General features: G+C 33.6%; 1 protein-coding gene across 5 annotated transcripts in view; it reads right to left on the minus strand.

Moving 5' to 3' along the window:
- MON2 (MON2 homolog, regulator of endosome-to-Golgi trafficking) overlaps positions 1-18,784 on the minus strand; it is a 204,650-nt gene that overhangs the window by 88,717 nt on the left and 97,149 nt on the right. For all 5 annotated transcript variants that reach the window (XM_082422679.1, XM_082422677.1, XM_082422678.1 and 2 more), the window contains exons 31-34: positions 12,543-12,603; positions 11,284-11,407; positions 8,293-8,500; positions 5,987-6,069 (exon numbers count right to left, since the gene is read on the minus strand). In XM_082422679.1, coding sequence (XP_082278805.1) covers positions 5,987-6,069; positions 8,293-8,500; positions 11,284-11,407; positions 12,543-12,603 — 476 coding nt within the window. The remainder of the gene's footprint in view (positions 1-5,986; positions 6,070-8,292; positions 8,501-11,283; positions 11,408-12,542; positions 12,604-18,784) is intronic.

Raw genomic sequence — 18,784 nt, forward strand, 5'->3', positions numbered from 1 at the left:
GAAAAGGACAGAATCTGTATAGGCAAATAAAAATAACATGCTATCAGCAGAAAAAGAAATATTTCATCTATGAAACATGTCATAAACATCAAGGTAAACACAAAATATAAATCTAGAGCAGAAATTCAAAACATAAAAAAGGAGAAAACTGAGACAAACATCATAAAAAACCCAGCAAATGAAACTGGCAGAAACACAAGGAAAGAGAAACAATGGAGATATAGACCAACCAGAAAACAAGATAAAATGGCAGTACTCAGTCCTCATCCATCAATAATCACCCTAAATGTAAATGGATTGAATTCACCAATCAAAAGACATAGAGTGGTTGGATGGATTAAAAAATAAGGCCCAAGTACATGCTGCCTCCAGGAGACTCATGTCAGCTCTGAAGACAAACACAGGCTCAAAATGAAGGGATGGAAGATGATACTTCAAGCACATGACAGCCGAAAGAAAGTGGATGTACCCATACTCATATCAGACAAAATACACTTCAAGCCAAAAAAGGTAACGAGAGACAAAGATGAACACTATATAATGATAAAGGGGGAAATTCATCAAGAAGACATAACAGTTTGTACCTAACAGTTAATATGTATGTACCTAACATAAAAGCACCCAAATATATAAAGCAATTATTAATACATCTAAAGGGAGAAACTGACAGCAACACAGTAATAGTAGGTGACTTTAACACCCCACTTACAGCAGTGGATAGACCATTCAGACAGAAAGTCAACAAAGAAATAGTGGCCTTCAATGAAACATTAGACCAGATGGGCTTGATAGATTTATACAGAACATGCCATCCAAATGCACCAGAATACACATTCTTCTCAAGTGCACATGGAACATTATTAAGGATAGACCATATGTTGGGGTACAAAACAAGTCTCAATAAATTTAAGAAGACTAAAACCATATCAAACATCTTTTCTGATCACAAATGGTATGACACTAGAAACCAACTACAAAAAGAAAGCTGGAAAAATCACAAATATGTGGAAACTAAAAAACATGCTACTGAACAACTATTGGGTCAATGAAGAAAGCAAAGGATAAATTTTAAAAATACCTGCAGACAAATGGAAACAAAAATACAACATTTCAAATCTATGGGATGCAGCAAAAGTGGTATTTATGGGGAAGTTTATAGCAATACAGGCCTGCCTCAAGAAACAAGAAAAATCTCAAAAAATTTAACCTTACACCTAAAGGAACTAGAAAAGGACAAATGAAGCCCAAAGTCAGTAGAAGAAAGGAAATAATAAAGAGCAGAGCAGAAGTAATGGAAATAGAGACTAAAAATACAATAGCAAAGATCAATAAAACTAAGAGCTGCTTCTTACAAAAGAGCAACAAAACTGAGAAACCTTTAGCTAGACTCACTGAGGAAAAAAGAGAAGGCTTAGATGAATAAAATCAAAAACAAAAGAGGAGAGGGACTTCCCTGGTGGTCCAGTGGTTAAGACTCTGTACTTCCACTGCAGGGGGCACGAACCTGATCTCTGGTTGGGGAACTAAGATCCCGCATACCACGCAGCATGGCCAAAAAAATTAAAAAAAAAAAAAAAAAAGAGGAGAAATAACAACAGATACCACAAAAATAGAAAATATTATGAGAATACTATGAACAGCTATATGCCAACAAAATGGACAACGTAGATGAAATGGATAAATTCTTAGAATCATACAATCTTCCAAGACTGAATCATGAAGAAACAGGAAATCTGAATAGACTGATCCCTAGCAAGGGGACTGAAAAAGTAATAAAAAACCTCATTAAAAACCAAAAATCCAGGACCAGATGGCTTCAGAGGTGAATTCTACCAAACATTCAAAGAAAATTTAATACTAATGCTTCCTAAATTCTTCCAAAAAATAGAAGGGGAGGGAATGCTTCCTAACTCATTTTACAAGGCCACCGTTACCCTGATACCAAAATCAAATAAGGACAACAAAGAAAAAAGAAAATTGTAAGCCAGTATGTCTGTTGAACATATATGCAAGCACTGTCAACAAAATATTAGCAAACTGAACTCAACAATACGTTGAAAGGATCATACACAATGATTAAGTGGGATTTATTCCAGAGATACAAATTATTTTCAACTGCAAATTAATCAACACGATACACCACATTAACAAAATGGATAAAAATGTTATGATCATCTCAACAGATACAGGAAAAGCATTTGACAAGATTCAACACCTATTTTTCTAATAAAAACTCTCAATAAAATGGAGATAGAGGACTGTACCTCAACATAATAAAAGCCGTATGACAAACCCACAGCTAACATCTTACACAATGGTGAAAAATTGAAAGCCATCTCTCTAAGATCAGGAAAAGGACAAGAATGCCCACTCTCACCACTCTTATTCAACATGGTATTGGAAGTCTTAACCAAAGCAATTAGGCAAGAGAAAGAAATAAAAGGCATCAAAATTGGAAAGGAAGACATAAAACTATCACTATTTCCGGATGACATGATTTTATATATAGAAAATCCTAAAGACTCCACCAAAAAACTGTTAGGAATAATAAATGAATATATTAAAGTTGCAGGGTACGAAATCAACATACACAAATCTGTTGCATTCTGTACACTAGCAACAAACTATCAGAAAGAGAAATTAGGAAAACAGTCTCATTTACAATCGCAGCAAAAAGAATAAATACCTAGGAACAAATTTAACCAAGGAGGTGAAAGAACCTGTACACTGAAAACTATAAGACACTGGTGAAAGAAACTGAAGATGCAAAGGAATAGAAAGATATTCCATACTCATGGATTGGAAGAATTAACATTGTTAAAATGTCCATGTTACCTAAAGCAACCTACAGAGTCAATGTAATCCCTATCAAAATCCCAATGATATTTTTCACAGAAATAGAACAAAAAAATCCGAAAATTTATATGGAACCACAAAAGACCCTGAAGAGCAAAGCAATCCTGAGAAAAAAGAACAAAGCTGTAGGTATCACACTCCCTGTTTTCAAATTATACTACAAAACTGTAGCAATCAAAACAGCCTGGTATTGCCAGCAAAACAGACACACAGATCAATGGAATTCAGTTGAGAGCCTAGAAATAAACCCACACATATATGGACAATTAATTTACATCAAAAGAACAAAGAACATACAATGGAGAAAGGATAGTGTCTTCAATAAAAGGTGTTGGGAAAACTGGACAGCCAGACGCAAAAGAATAAAACTAGACCACTATCTTACTTATCTTACACCAGACACAAAAATCAACTCAAAATGGATTAAAGACTTGAATGGGGCTTCCCTGGTGGCGCAGTGATTGAGAATCTGCCTGCCAATGCAGGGGACACGGGTTCGAGCCCTGGTCTGGGAAGATCCCACGTGCTGCGGAGCAACTAGGCCCGTGAGCCACAACTACTGAGCCTGCGCGTCTGGAGCCTGTGCTCCGCAACAAGAGAGGCCACGATAGTGAGAGGCCCGCGCACTGCGATGAAGAGTGGCCCCCGCTTGCCACAACTACAGAAAGCCCTCGCACAGAAACGAAGACCCAACACAGCCAAAAATAAATAAATAAATAAATAAATAAATAAATAAATAAATAAATAAATAAAGTACTCCAATTTATTAAAAAAAGACTTGAATGTAAGACCTGAAACCATAAAAATCCTAGACAAAAACATAGGCAGTACACTCATTCACACTGGTCTTAGAAATATCTTTCTGGATATATCGCCCCAGGCAAGGGTAAGAAAAGCAAAAATAAATAAATGAGTGTATCAAACTAAAAAGCTTCTGCACAGCAAAGGAAACTATCAACAAAATGAAAAGATTACCTACCAAATGGAAGAAGATATTTGCAAATCATTATATCTGATAAGGGGTTAATATCCAAAATACATAAAGAACTCATACAACTCAACAACAAAAAAAACAAACAACTTGATTAAAAAATGGGCAGAGGATCTGAATAGACATTTTTCTAAAATAAGACATACAGATGGCCATAGCCACATGAAAAGATTCTCAACATGACTAATCATTAGGGAGATGCAAATCAAAACCACAATGAAATATAACCTCATGCCCATTAGAATGACTACTATTGAAAAGGCAAGAAAATAACAAATGTTAGGATGTGGAGGGGAAAGGGAATCCTTATACAATGTCAGTGAAAATGTAAATTTGTGTAGCCACTATGGAAAACAGTATGGAGGTTTCTCAAAAAATTAAGACTAGAACTACATATGATCCAGCAATTACACTTCTGGGCATTTATCTGAAGAATACGAAAATACTAATCTGAAAAGATACATGCATCCCCTGTTCATCACAGCATTATTTACAACAGGCAAGAAATGGAAACATCAACGGATTAATGGCTAAAGACGATGCTCTATACACACACACACACGTATATACATATATATACAATGGGATACTACTACTCAGCCATAAAAAAGAAGGAAATCTTGCCATTTGCAACAGCATGATGGAACTTGAGGGTATTATGCTAAGCGAAATAAGTCAGATGGAGAAAGACAAATACTGTATGATTTCACTCATATGTGGAATATTTTTTTAAAAAAATAATAAACAAACCAAACCAAATAAAAACAAACACATAGATACAGAGAACAGAGTAGTGGTTACCAGAAGGGAAGGGAGATGGGGGAGGGTGAAATGGATAAAGGGGGACAACTGTACGGTGATGGATAAAAACTAAACTTTTGGTGGTGAGAACACTAGTGTAGTATATACACAAGTGAAAATATAATGTTGTACACATGAAACATATAATGTTATAAACCAATCGTACCTCAATAAATAAAATAATAATAATAATAAACTACAAGGAGGTATCACTACAAACCTGTTTGAATGGTGTCGTCAAAAAAAGAAGAAATATTAAGTGTTAGCAAGGATGTGGAGAAAAGGGAACCCTTGTGCCCTGTGCATGGAAATGTAATTTAGTACAACCACCATGAAAAACTGTATAGAGTTTCCTCAAAAAATTAAAAATAGAACTACCATATGATCCAGCAACTCCACTTCTAGGCATATGTCCAAAGAAAAAGGAAACAGGATCTCAAAGAGATAACCGCACCCCCATGTTCATTGTAGCATTACTCACAATAGCCAAGACATAGAAACAACCTAAGTGTCCATCAATGGATGAATGGATAATGATGTGCTACATGTGTATATGTATATTTATATATATTTGTAAACACACATACATACACACACAACAAAATATTATTCAACCGTGAGAAAGAAGAAAATCCTGCCTTTTGAGACAATGGGATGGACCTGAGGGCATTATGTTAAGTGAAACGTCACATAGAGATAGACAAATACTATATTATGATATCGCTTATATGTGGAATCTAAAAAAGCTGAACTCATAGAAACAGAGGGTAGAATGGTGGTTGCCAATTCTGGGAGGGTCAGGGAAATGGGGTAGATGTTGGTCAAAGGGTACAAGCTACCAGGAATAAGATGAATAAATTCCAGGGATTTAATATACAGCATGGTGATTACAGTTAATAATACTGTGTTATATACTTACAAGTTGCTAAGAGAGTAGATCTTAAAATGTTCTCAGCACAGACAAGGAATGGTAATTGTGTGACATGATGGAGGTGTTACCTAACACTTCCATGGTAAACATATTGCAATATAAAAGGGTATCAAATCAACAAGTTGTATACCTTCAACTTATACAGGGTTGTATGTCAACTACATCTCAAAGCTGGGGGGAAAAAAAGTCAGCAAAATTTGCTTAAAATAAAGAAAACATTACAAAGTAATTTTACTTAATTGACATCCTAATGGACTTGCTGCTTTGTTGTCATAAGGCCTGGAGAAAAAAAGTCTTATAGCTGTTATGTTCCTAAAACTCAGTTAACTTAATAGTAGTACAAAAATACAACACAAATAGAACATAAATGTTACAAATTTAGAATAACTGAGTTTCCAAGCACTTACCATTCTCAGGCTGAGTTTTCTTAAGTGAATCAATGAGAGTACTGACTGCTTTTAAGACAAATATGATTTCTGTTACTTGTTGCCTAAAAAAAAGATGGGAAATATTTCCATCAAGATTTTAAGATATGCCATGTGTGTTTTGTACTAAGTTATACAAATAGAAATACTTTGGAAAACACTGAACACAAAACAGTGCAAAGTTAATATTAGTTTTAAATTCTTATAAAAGAAAATCATTTCATTAACATGTACTTCAGTGTGCAATTAAGATTTATAGTTATTCTAAGTTATCAACATTAAAACGGGGGAGGCAATCTACTCATGCAGATCTAAATTTATTAGTAAGGTATTTTCATAGAACTACTTCAAATTAAAACACTGTACAAGATGTGCTTTTAAAACTTCTACAGCAGTTTTTCTTTTTTTTTTTTTTAACTTATTAGTACTAAAAGAGATTTGCCAAAGCTTAAAGGGAAATAAAGATCACTATTACCCCCTTCACATATTTTATCATGCTGTTAAAAGTATCTTTAAAATCACAATAGTAGTTATTTAACTTTCTAAAACAACAAATTAGAAATATGCTCAAAATCAACCCCAAGGTGACACTGGAGACATTGGCAATGAAGAATGAACTTGGAGTAAAGGACCAACAAGAGTAGTTTGATTTCTTTCTTTCTCCTTGCAGAAATATATCTCTTCTGCTCTACAGTCCTCCCCCACACCCTACTCCTGGTATGAATCTGTGTTATCACTCAACAGATAAGATTTTCCTAATACTATGACAGGGTACTATTTCAAGCCTCCCTTTGTAAGTATACAAGTATTTTATTGTGTTGCAGTGTAGGTTTTTAGGAAATAATGCAATAATACTGCATCAAACATAGAATGATACAATATAACAACTATAAATAAGACTCAACTTAAAGCAATAAACACTTAAAACACAAAAAATGAAGGAAAGCGGCTTTCTGAAATCCAATAATATCTTATACTCCAATAAAAATATTCCAATCAAGGCAACTCTATTACTGCTTTTCCAAGTATGCTTCAGAGGTCAATTTTAATAAATCAATTTTCAATCATGACAATAACCAAATTACTAACATTTGTCTTTGGAATGTTTTTGTATAAAATCCACTAGGAGGTATAATTTATGTTCTAGAAATTCAAAATACAGTGGATGCTAAAAGTAGAAATACAAATGGCAAATAAGCATTGGTAATTAAAAAAAGAAAAGAAAAATTAAAAAAAGCAAACTACTATGTGGCTATTTCTTCATTCATCAAATTTTTAAAAAGATAAAATAAGTGATAAAATGGCAAATAATTTTAAACTGCTAAAAATTGAGGGAAAAGACAGTCATATACTCCTGAGAGAACATAAACTGACAGAAGTCTCTAACAGGCAATTTGTAATATGTATCAAAACCTTTAAAATGTCTATATCTTTTGACAGGTCAATCCCAACTCTGGAGATTTATTCTAAGTAAATAAGAATGTACACAAAGACTTAGGGTTAGTGATTTACTGCCTTATGAGATGGGACCTGAAATGATTTTCCTAACTCTTTCCTGACTTTGATAACTTTGTCTTCCAATATTATTTTCTGTTTGCTTCATTTGCTTTGCCTTAAACTCTAACTTACACATTAAAAAATAGATTGGCAACATAACGCAATTTATGATTGTATTTTTTGATGAATTCTGATATATACCCCAACTCTGATTAGCCTTGGCTTAGCAGAAAGACCTAGATCCCCTTTAGCTGGCATGGCTTGACTACATGAGAAGCAAATCAGTTTAGGTATAAGGGCTTAATTAAGCAAATTAGATGAAAAGAAGATCTAAGATATGGCTAGATGACTTACAGAGAAACCTAGAAATAAATGACTGTAAAACAAACTAGGAAGTTCATAAAGTATGATTTATCTATTATTTTCTCTCTAGAGAGATTCACGATCATGTGTTCATACAGACCCACAAGTCCTTACCCAGAAATCCTTGAGAAGATATATTTTAGAATTCAATTTTTTTCTAATTCAAATAAGTAATTTGGTATATATACCATATATTACTTAACCTCCATGAGCAGTATGAAAAAGCACCCCATAATAAAACACAGTAATATATCTGCAGCAAAACTTATGAATATTTACACTGTATGGGATAAATAAAATTATAAACAGCCTCAGGTTAAGTTCAGATCACTTATGAAAACACTTGATTTCCAGAGCTTTTTAAAATTATTAATAACTATGACAGTGTATTTCCTTCTTTAATTAAAAAAATACATATATACATATACCTTGGAAGAGGGCATTTACCACTTAATCTTTCATCCTCTATATAACGATGTAGTACATCCTGAGACCTCTTTAGAAGCACTGAGAGTGCCATTCGTGAGATGTAGCCTTCTTGAGGTGTTGTGACTTTATTACTGAAGGAAAACTGGAGCAGTGTTTCAAAACACATTTTAGAAAATTCTTCTCTCAAACGAATATCAATCTCTGCTTCTGTAGAATTAACAATGTTTGATGGTTAATACAAGGTTAAATAAATATGCCTTAATGACACAATTCTTAGCAAACTAGGAATAGAAGGAAATTCCTTAACTGATAAAGAGCATCTATGAAAAACTTATACCATACATATATATATATGTACACAGAGAGAGAGAGGGAAACAGTTTTCCCCCTTGCAAGGTCAAAAAACAAGGCAAGACTATCCACTCTCATCACTTCAACATTTTTCTTGTCTTGGTCTTTTTATACACTTCAACAGCACTAGAGTACCTCTCAATAATCTTCCACATGGTCAAACTTGGAATAATCTGTTTGTTTGTCTGTTTCTTTCTTTCTTTTTTTCTCTTGGCAACATCTTCCCTGGACCCTGACCTCTGCTCCCGTCTGGACTAGTTGCTCTCTGGACATACTGTCCAGTTATATCCTGGAACTAGTCTTTGGCCTCACCCTGTGAGTTGTTTTTTTCTCTCTTGGGTTATATCTTACTTTCTAGACCTCGTGCTTTCCCCTTCCTTGATTTACTCCTTTGTTTCACAGGGCATATTCTGTAGTACCTGAGAAAGTGAACGGGAAGCACAAATTGTGAGACCTTACATTTCTGAAAATGTCATTTTACTGGGGTGCTCAAAGTGTGGTTCCTAGCAGCATCAGCACCACCAGAGAACTTGCTGGAAATGCAAATTCTCATGCCTCACCCCAGACCTACTGAATCAGAAACTCTGGGGTTACAGCCCAGCAACGACTTCACTCCAGGTGAGGATAATGCACGCTGACATTTGAGAATTACCATTCTACACTCCTCACTTGGCCAAAAGTGGGCCTAGGTATAAAACTCCATGTTAAAAATCTTTTCCATTTATGACTATGAAACCACAGCCTCAATGTCTCTGAGCGCCCAGTGTTGCTGAGAATTGCAATGTCCTTTTGTGTTTGAACTTTTTTCTTTTCTTTTTGAAATCTTTTAGCACCTTCTCTTTATTTCTATTATTCTGGTATTTCATGATGACATGTCTTATTGTGAGTCTTTTTTCTTTCACTACTCTGGGTACTGAGACACGGCTTTTAATCTGCAGATTTGTATCTTTTGTCTTTGCTCTACTTCTGGGTTATAGTTCCTTAATGTTTTCTTCCAACCCTTCATTGAACATATTTCATCTATCATATTTTTAGCTTCTTTGAGCTCTTTCGTGTTCTGATTGTTCCATTTTAATAGCATTCTTCTTGTTTCATGAATGTAAAATCTTTTATCTCCTTAAGCATCCTAATTATATATTTTTTTAAATAAATGTTTTCTATGGCTCTGCATTTTATCTCTTTCCTACCAGTTTCTATCACCCTCTCTTCATTTGTTTTGGTCTTTCTCTTTTGTGTTGGAAGATTTCCTCAAACGTCTGTGAGCTGTGGCTGTCAGATCATACTTAAGAGCAGGGGACCAAAAGTAATCACTGGAACCTCTGTGTTTATAGCTTGGTCTTGTGTATTAGCAGGAAAGACTTTGTATGTATATGTTTAAAGAAAAGTCCAAGTTAAAGCTGAGAAATTTGTGTCCAATGGTCAAGTCACTGGAAGAACGTACATGTACCTTCTTTATCTTGGTACATTTAATATTATAAATGGCAAGAGGTATCATCAGAAAACTGCTAGAAAAAGTATACACGGTAACTTGGTAGTCCTTATTTAGCTTAGAATATTTACATATAATTATAAACATGGTTCTTAAAATGTATTTTATAAAAAATTTATCTATAATTTTTAAATATTCTTAATAAAAAGTTGACTACATTAAGATAAATGGACTTCAAAATTTTTTCTCTGAGGTTCTAATGTTTTCAAACCTGTACTTTACCTGATTAATTTTAAAAACTGTCTGGGCTAGGAAAAAGAATCAGTTTGTGAAGTAAGCAGTATCTAGTGGTCAAACTGTACATAGAAATGTTCTTTAAAGTGTTTACCACAGTTTAGTAGAATTTAGTCACAGCTCCAGTAAATTCTGGGGACTAAGAATATGCATGGCACAAATTTAGAACTTTTTAATTATCTCACCAAAAAAATCACATTATGGTGCCACGATTATATTTAACACTTGAGCATAGGTTTAAAAAAAAGAAATAATAGCAAAAAGCAACTTACATCTCATCTCCCAACACAGTACATCAAAGGAAGCATGTGGTTCTTTTTAAGGATGAACTTTGGTCTCCAGCCTTAAGACTGTGGGCAATTTTTTTCAACCTTTCTAAACCCATTTCCCCTCTGTAATACAGTAGAACCTATCCTCACAGAAATGTTGTGAGGAATGAGATTAATATTCTAGCATAATACCCTGCACATTGTGGTCATTCACTAAATCTTAGTTCCCTTAACAAATGTCAAGGATTTTTTTTTTTAATGGACTAACTCTGCAATTTATAGTCCTGAGAGGTTGGTATTAATATCTTTATTTTACAGATGACAAAACTGACACTTAACCAACTACTAACTGGCAGAATACACATTCATTACTTCCCAATAATCCATGACTTCACAAAACTGGTGATTTATGTCAGCCTGCAATGATTTAGGTGGATTCCATAAGTGCTTTGCAATTTAATTCATCACAGAATATTTACCACATTTTCCCCTCATAAAGCTTAATGTTCTATATCACATTCTTAACCATTCTCCCGTTTACATTTACCACAACTGTAGGAGTAAACATTTCTAGTAGAAGTCAGCTTCTTCAAAAGTGCTTCAATACTTATTAACATTAAAAAAAAATAATCATTGAAATAACATACCTGTAAATGAAGATGACTGAGAATGTATTGATCCCTTATTAAGCATAGTCATTATCTGACCAACAAATTCCTTAGGAATAAAATTGGCATAAGGTAGTATCTCAGTGCTGATAAGTTGAACTACCTAAAACAAAAGATGCAAATTCAAAGGTATTTTTTTTTCTTGAAAGAGACTAACTCAAATGATAATTTCTAGAGTAAAATTTAAATCTTATTTTAAAAGAAAATCAGTTAAAGAATCTTTCTTAATAGAAGTATACAACCATTTTAATGTTAATATGCAGGATAGTCTGTTTCCCTCAACTGTCTTAGTAAATAACTTTATTACAAAATAGTCAATACTATAAACTGTTTACTATACAAAAACTTCAATAAATTTTGATCTGCAACATGATAAGTGCAAAGAGCGCTCTGGAGAAAAAAATCAGCATATGAAATGTATCCATGTTAGAATAAAATATCTAAAACAGGATTAAGAACATGATTTAAATCTCCTTTTAGAACCATAAAAATAAGCCATTAAGAAGTGAAGTTATATTCATTTTTGTTAAATAGCTTATTTCTAACATACAATGTGTTATTTTGCCTTTTGAAGAGAAAGAAGAAAAGTTTGAAGAAGAGTTTGCAAGAGTTAACATAGCAATGGGACAAAAGGCAATATTTTGCATCTATATATCAATATGATGCCTATGCTTTCTATGTAATTTATTTGATTTGATTTATTTAAAAGTTCCCTTATCCCACTTAAAGGGAAAAAATAACCCCCCCAACAAAAAAAATCCATAACCAAAAACTACTTCTTTAAATTCCATTTATAATCAGCAAAATATCTTCTTTAAAAAAAATTCATTATTTGCTTCTACATCTGGTTAAAATTAGAAAAATCTGAGCAACTTACTGATTAATTTAAATACAAACATCTGATTTGTCAAACTATAAAGTAAGCTCTCAAATACATGCTCACTGACTGATGGATTTATTTTACTAAATCAACTGCTTTTTAAAATTATTAAATGGACACAACTAAGTATCTGGACAACATGCACACAGCACAAAGCTAACAAATATAAGAAAGTAATTTTATAAATGTCAGTGCTTTTAAAACTAAACTTTAAGCTTTGTGTTTTAAGGCTTTTAGGTTCAAGCTCAACCTATCACTTTACTTTTTTTTTTTTTTTTAGCAATTTTACAGTTTCAACATTTCTACTATTTGGTTTTCATAAATGGTCACAGGAAAATGTTTTAAATAGCTTCCTCACCTCAACATCAATACTTTCATTTCTTTGAAATTCTTGAATGGAGAGGTTATCTGGAGGTATGCTAAAAAATAAATAAATAAAAGACTTGATTTTTAAAGGTAAAATATTTCCTTAAAATACAAACAGAAAATAAACAAACAGAATTCAAGTATCAAAAGAATATATTTTCTCACCCAAGTTAGAACATTATCATTTATTTAAAAGAACAGTATTTTTAATTAATTAGTATAAATGACTAAGCTAATTACAAACATGAAATTCTAGCTACAAAAATACTTAGTCCGATCTTGAACTAAATAAAATCTGTAGAACAAAACTTCTTTTAATACTATGAATGAAAAACAAAGAAAAGTAAAGATACTATCATCTGGAGTTACAGCAAAAATTACCACTGTGACAAAAACTGAATTCACTTATATTGCCAGTGACAAAAACTGAATTCACTTATATTGCCAGTGATTTCAGAGAGAGTTAAAAGAGACTTGGTCAAGATGCTGAATTATTCACTCAGCGACAGCCCACTGATCATTAATTTGTAATAAATACAATATACTAGGGGCTTCCCTGGTGGCGCAGTGGTTGAGAATCTGCCTGCTAATGCAGGGGACACGGGTTCGAGCCCTGGTCTGGGAAGATCCCACATGCCGCGGAGCAACTAGGCCCATGAGCCACAATTACTGAGCCTGCACGTCTGGAGCCTGTGCTCCGCAACAAGAGAGACCGCGATAGTGAGAGGCCCGCGCACCGCGATGAAGAGTGGCCCCCGCTTGCCGCAACTAGAGAAAGCCCTAGCACAGAAACGAAGACCCAACAGAGCAATCAATCAATCAATCAATAAAATAAAAAAAAAAAGTCTCTTTCTTTAAAAAAAAAAAATACAATATACTAAATATCTTTACAGTGAAAGATAGAGAACATATGGAAAGAAGTGGACTGATTCAGACTTTCTAAAACAGAACAGTGTTCCAACAAGATCAGAATAAATCAACAGTTCTGAGGGAACCAAAGCTAACTCTAGACCCTGTGGCTCTGAATAAGAATGAGCAGTATAGTTCTATTAAACTTATGAAACAATGAAATATTAAGCACTTAAAAACAGCTGAGAATAGGATGGTAATGATTATAATAATAATAACGACAGCAAAAATTAGAGAGCCAGCCACTGTATTAAGAGCTTTATTTACATTATCTCCTATGTTCCACAGTAACCACATGTATTATCATGTAATTGACAGAAGAGGAAACTGAAGCTTCGAATGGCTACTAATATGACCAAGAACACATCATAAATAAATGACAAGGCCACAATTTGAACCTAGATTTATATGATATTTGAGCCTAAGTTCTTCTCTTTTATAAAAGTTATAAATGTAAAAATAGTATTATCATATTTAGATTTAGAGGTACAGTATAGAGTTTTGTATCTAGAGCTATTTTTGCTCTATTTGGTATTATTTGGTTTATCTAATCACAGGTATTAAAATACACACACACACAAAGACAAATACCAATTGGCTAACTATTGTACTAATAAAAAAAAAGCTTATCAGGAACATACAGTATTAATATTATTGGCATCACATATCAGAAACACTGAACCTTATTTTTTTTTTTGAGACTTCCATTTTTTTTTAATAGATCTCATTTATTTATTTGTTCATTTTTGGCTGTGTTGGGTCTTCATTGCTGCACACAGGCTTTCTCTAGTTGTGGCGAGTGGGGGCTACTCTTCATTGCAGTGCGCGGGCTTCTCATTTCAGTGGCTTCTCTTGTTGCGGAGCACGGGCTCTAGGCGCACGAGCTTCAGTAGTTGTGGCTCACGGGCTCTAGGGCGCAGGCTCAGTAGTTGTGGCGCACAGGTTTAGTTGCTCCACGGCCTGTGGAATCTTCCTGGACCAGGGCTCAAACCCGTTTTCCCCTGCATTGGCAGGCGGATTCTTAACCACTGCGCCACCAGGGAAGCCCCTGAACTGTAGTTTTAAAATATCTTATAATGAGGGAAGAGAGTAGCATACAAAGCTGAAAGGTTCACTCTTCCTAATCCTAATGATCAATAAAATCAGGAATTTATTCAATTGTGCACAGGTTGAATATTCTGATCTCAGAACTCACACTAATGTTTATTTAATTTATAGTTAGTATCCTTTCTAGATACTGTGAGCATATCAAAAAACATTGGTTGAGATTTTAAAAACACAGATGATTAACAGAATTTACCTATAAATTATAAAGGGAGATAGTCAATATTGCAGGTACAAATGGGCCATATAAGATCTGTATAGTCTCTAAGTTTGAGGAGTACAGTAGTTAGTAATTTAAAAAAATTTTTTTTCATGAATCTTTATTGAAAGAAAAGAGGCTTCAAACTGATAAAGTATTATGTGTATTTTTCATCAGTTCTCTCTGAATGGTACATTAAAATTATCTTTTGAGATATAATTCATACACCATAAAATTCACCCTTTTAAATTGCGTAATTCAGCTTTTTAGTATATTCACAAAGTTGTGCAATGGTCACCTCTTTTACTTCTAGAACATTTTCATCACCTCCAAAAGAAACTCTGTATCCATTAGTAGTCACTCCCCATTCTATCCTCCTCCCAACTCTGATAACCATTAATCTATTTTCTCTCTCTACTGATTTGCCTATTCTGGATATATCACATAAATGAGATCACATAATATATGGCCTTTTGTGTCTGGGTTCTTTCACTTAGCATAATGTTTTCAAGATTCATCTGTGTTGTAACATGCATCAGTATTTCATTCCTTTTTATGGCTGAATATTCCACTGTATGGATGTACATATCACATTTAATTTACCCATTCATCAGTTGAACATTTGGATTGTTTTCATTTTTTGGCTGTTGTAATGCTGCTATAAACATTAGTGTACAAGTTTTTGTGTGAACACATTCATTTCAATTCTTTTGGGTAGTACTTAGTGATTTTTAATTGAAGGTCAACAGACCATTAATTGTCTGAATTCCCACTAGCCCACGTTGTCTTCTAGAGGACAAGTACCATATTTTGGTACTCAAAGGGTGGCTGAATGAATTCCTAACAGACTTTAGGTGTCCACCAGGTTACAGTCCTTATGTTTCTCATTTTTAATTGTTTTTCTTTCACTCATTTAAACAATTCATTCACTTATGATAGTCCTCAGTGATGTCCAAAGCCTCTCGTTTCTTCTAGTTGATTTTGGTTTTATTTGTTTTCTTTGTTACTGTACTGTTACTGTTACTGTATGAAAGCAGCTTGCAGACCATAAACAGTTGGGAAACATCACAGAGAAAGGCATGGTTGTTCACACAGTCTTTGAGTATCAGTAATTAGGTTAAAAAACTTATAAAATGTTCCAATATAAAAGATACTCAAATATTCATATTATCTAAAAACCTAAGTCATGCTATTCCAATCAACATCCCAAAACACTCTTCCTACTGTTCAAATACTACTCCTGATGGATTTCAATTATAGAACATTGTGTATATGTGCCATAAAATAAAATTTAAAATCTAACAGTTTGTGATTTTCCAAAGTAATCAATTATTTGGAAAACAAAAACAAAGGCAAAATCTTCTCATGAAACTGTGAAAATGTGCATGGTTTTTAAGTTCTCTTAGTGAGCACTGCATTTTTATCATCAACTAACTAATAAAAGCTTTCACTTTGAGCCTTAAGGTATTTTTTGGACTATGAAATAAAAACTAAATTGGCTTTATCCATGTAAACTATTCAATTAAAAACAATGATTAAAACATTAAGTCAAAATACATAAAATAACTGTGGACTTTTACAACTAGTCAAATCAATTAATTTAGTCTTACAATTAAGGACAATGATGCCAACTGAGAGGAAATGACCAGTTCAAGGTGAACAGAAAGTAGGTGGCAGAGTCAAGAGTAGGCCACAGGTCTCCTGACTCTCAATACAGGGTATCTTTCTATTACTTCATGTAGTAGAAGGCTTAAATGTGTAACTAGAATAACCACAACTTAGAACACTGATTCTGTGTTACTTAGTACCAGAATTCAGTACCTTTATTTTTTTTCTAGCCATTTAAAAAAACCCCAAATTTAGGGGTAAACTTCCTAGTCCCAGTTATTTAGAGTTTTGGTCTTTAAGTTTTTAGTTTAAAATATAGCTGTTTCATGGTAAAGGATATGGATAATGTCAGTTTCTCTTAAGTGAAAGAAATAATGATTATGAGGATAATAGTAGGGGCAAGCATTTTAATAGAAGCGCTTACATTCCAGGAACTATTCTAAACATTCATTTAAATGACTTAATCCTCACAATAACCCTATGAGTTAGGTAGCATTACTATTCCTATTTAGCAGATGAGGAAAATGAGTCACTGAAAGATAAATAACTTGTACAAAATATCACAGTTACAAAGCTGTACAGTTGGGATTTGAATCCAGGTAATCTGGCTCCTGAGTCAATGCTCTTATCCTCTATGTTAACTGTTTCTTAAACTGTGTGACTTTTCAACATACTCAATATACTCAAACCTTTAATGTAAGTAGGGCCTCCAACAGGCAAAATACTGTAATGAAATTATACTACAACTGCATGAATACAAAAATTACATAAAATGTTAATTACCTATTATTAGGCCTTTGTTTCTCTACCTACTTTCTTGTACACAAAGTACTTAAGAAACTGAATTTAATAAAATAAGAACAAAGCTTGCAAAATGAAGAATGTTCAATAAGAAACGTGAGAATAAGAAAGATGGTGGAAAGACTCAGTCATAGGAAAAGAAATTCTTAAAGAAGTTTTACTCATTTCAAAAAAACTGATCTAAGCTCATTCAACTTATTCATAGGGCAACATGCATACACAGACAGAAAATTGAGAAAGAAAAAGAAAAGTTTAAATTTCTAAATGTTTGCCTCATACAAATTAACGTAGTGACTTAGGCAACAGAGTCCACAAAGGAACTCAAATACCCAGGGTTATTTTAAAAATGAAAACATAATTTGCTTAAATATGCTTTGTGAGTCACTATGATTTTCCTGCATACATTCAATACAAAGAATATGCTTGCATTGGTATTAATAAGATTTCTAGAGTTGAGAAATATATAAGAAAGCAAAACAAAGTCTGACCAGTTATGGAAACAGAAATTACGATCACATGTCATTACTTCCAATTCTGAAATATCAGATAAGCCTTTACAGAGAAAAATGAAAGTTAACCTTCTGCACTCTACAACTTTTCTTTACTTAATAACTAAACCACATTAGAAAGATAGAAACTCTTCAGTTAAATCCTTCTGTTGTAGACTCATCTGATCATTATCAATATGCCAAGGTAGGTTTTTCTTCAAGTACATGAAATTTATAATTTAAATGGTTTCAAACTAATAATTTTTAATGATTAAATAGCAGTACATGACACATTCGTCATTCTATAGTTTTAAAAAATGATTAATGGATAAAAAAAACAGAAAAACTTTTGTTGTCACAGAATTTCACCACTATAGCACAAAGGAAAACTAGATTGTAGGAGGACTGAAGACTACCTACCTATCACAGCTATTACGGATAAGTCCACCTTTAGTAAAATGGCACATTTGAGATTCGTGCTGCCAAACAGAACTCCCTGTGATGATGGGAATGTTCAGTGGTCTGCAGTGCCCACTAGAGCAACCACTAGCCACACACGGCAATGGTGAAACGCGGCGAGTGAGGATGAAGAACTGAGTTGTTAATGTGACTCAGTTAATTGAAAATGTAAGTTAAGGGTAGCTAGTGACTGCTGTATTAGACAGTACAGCTCTAGACAGACTGCAGCAGACTCCTCGTTCAAAAAATTCCGTATTCTAATTACCCTATTCTCATTCAGTGAGGGGTCAAAACAGCATCCTTAAGATACACCCTCAGTTGGAGAGTATACAATGAAAATTCCATTCTTCTTTGCAAAACTTAAACATCTTAAAGAGCTGTTCATTATTACCAATGATCTTATTTATTCTAAAAAAAAACTCATTTTCTGAAGTTGTTTTTCTCTTGTAATGCTAAATGGGCATCAGATTTCTTAAATGGATCTTCTTAACTTCATTGAATTAAAACCATGGCTCCTTAATTATGATGCATTCATGTGACCTTATATATAGACCCCTGTCTGTCTTACAACCAAAACACTGTGAAGAGCAAAAATCTCCACTGCTCACAGATAATGTACCCAGTGGATAAATGCCTAATCCACTTCTTCTTTGTATACAATCTAGC

Source organism: Balaenoptera physalus, assembly GCF_965194825.1.
Source record: "Balaenoptera physalus genome assembly, chromosome: 13".
Lineage (NCBI taxonomy): Eukaryota > Metazoa > Chordata > Mammalia > Artiodactyla > Balaenopteridae > Balaenoptera > Balaenoptera physalus.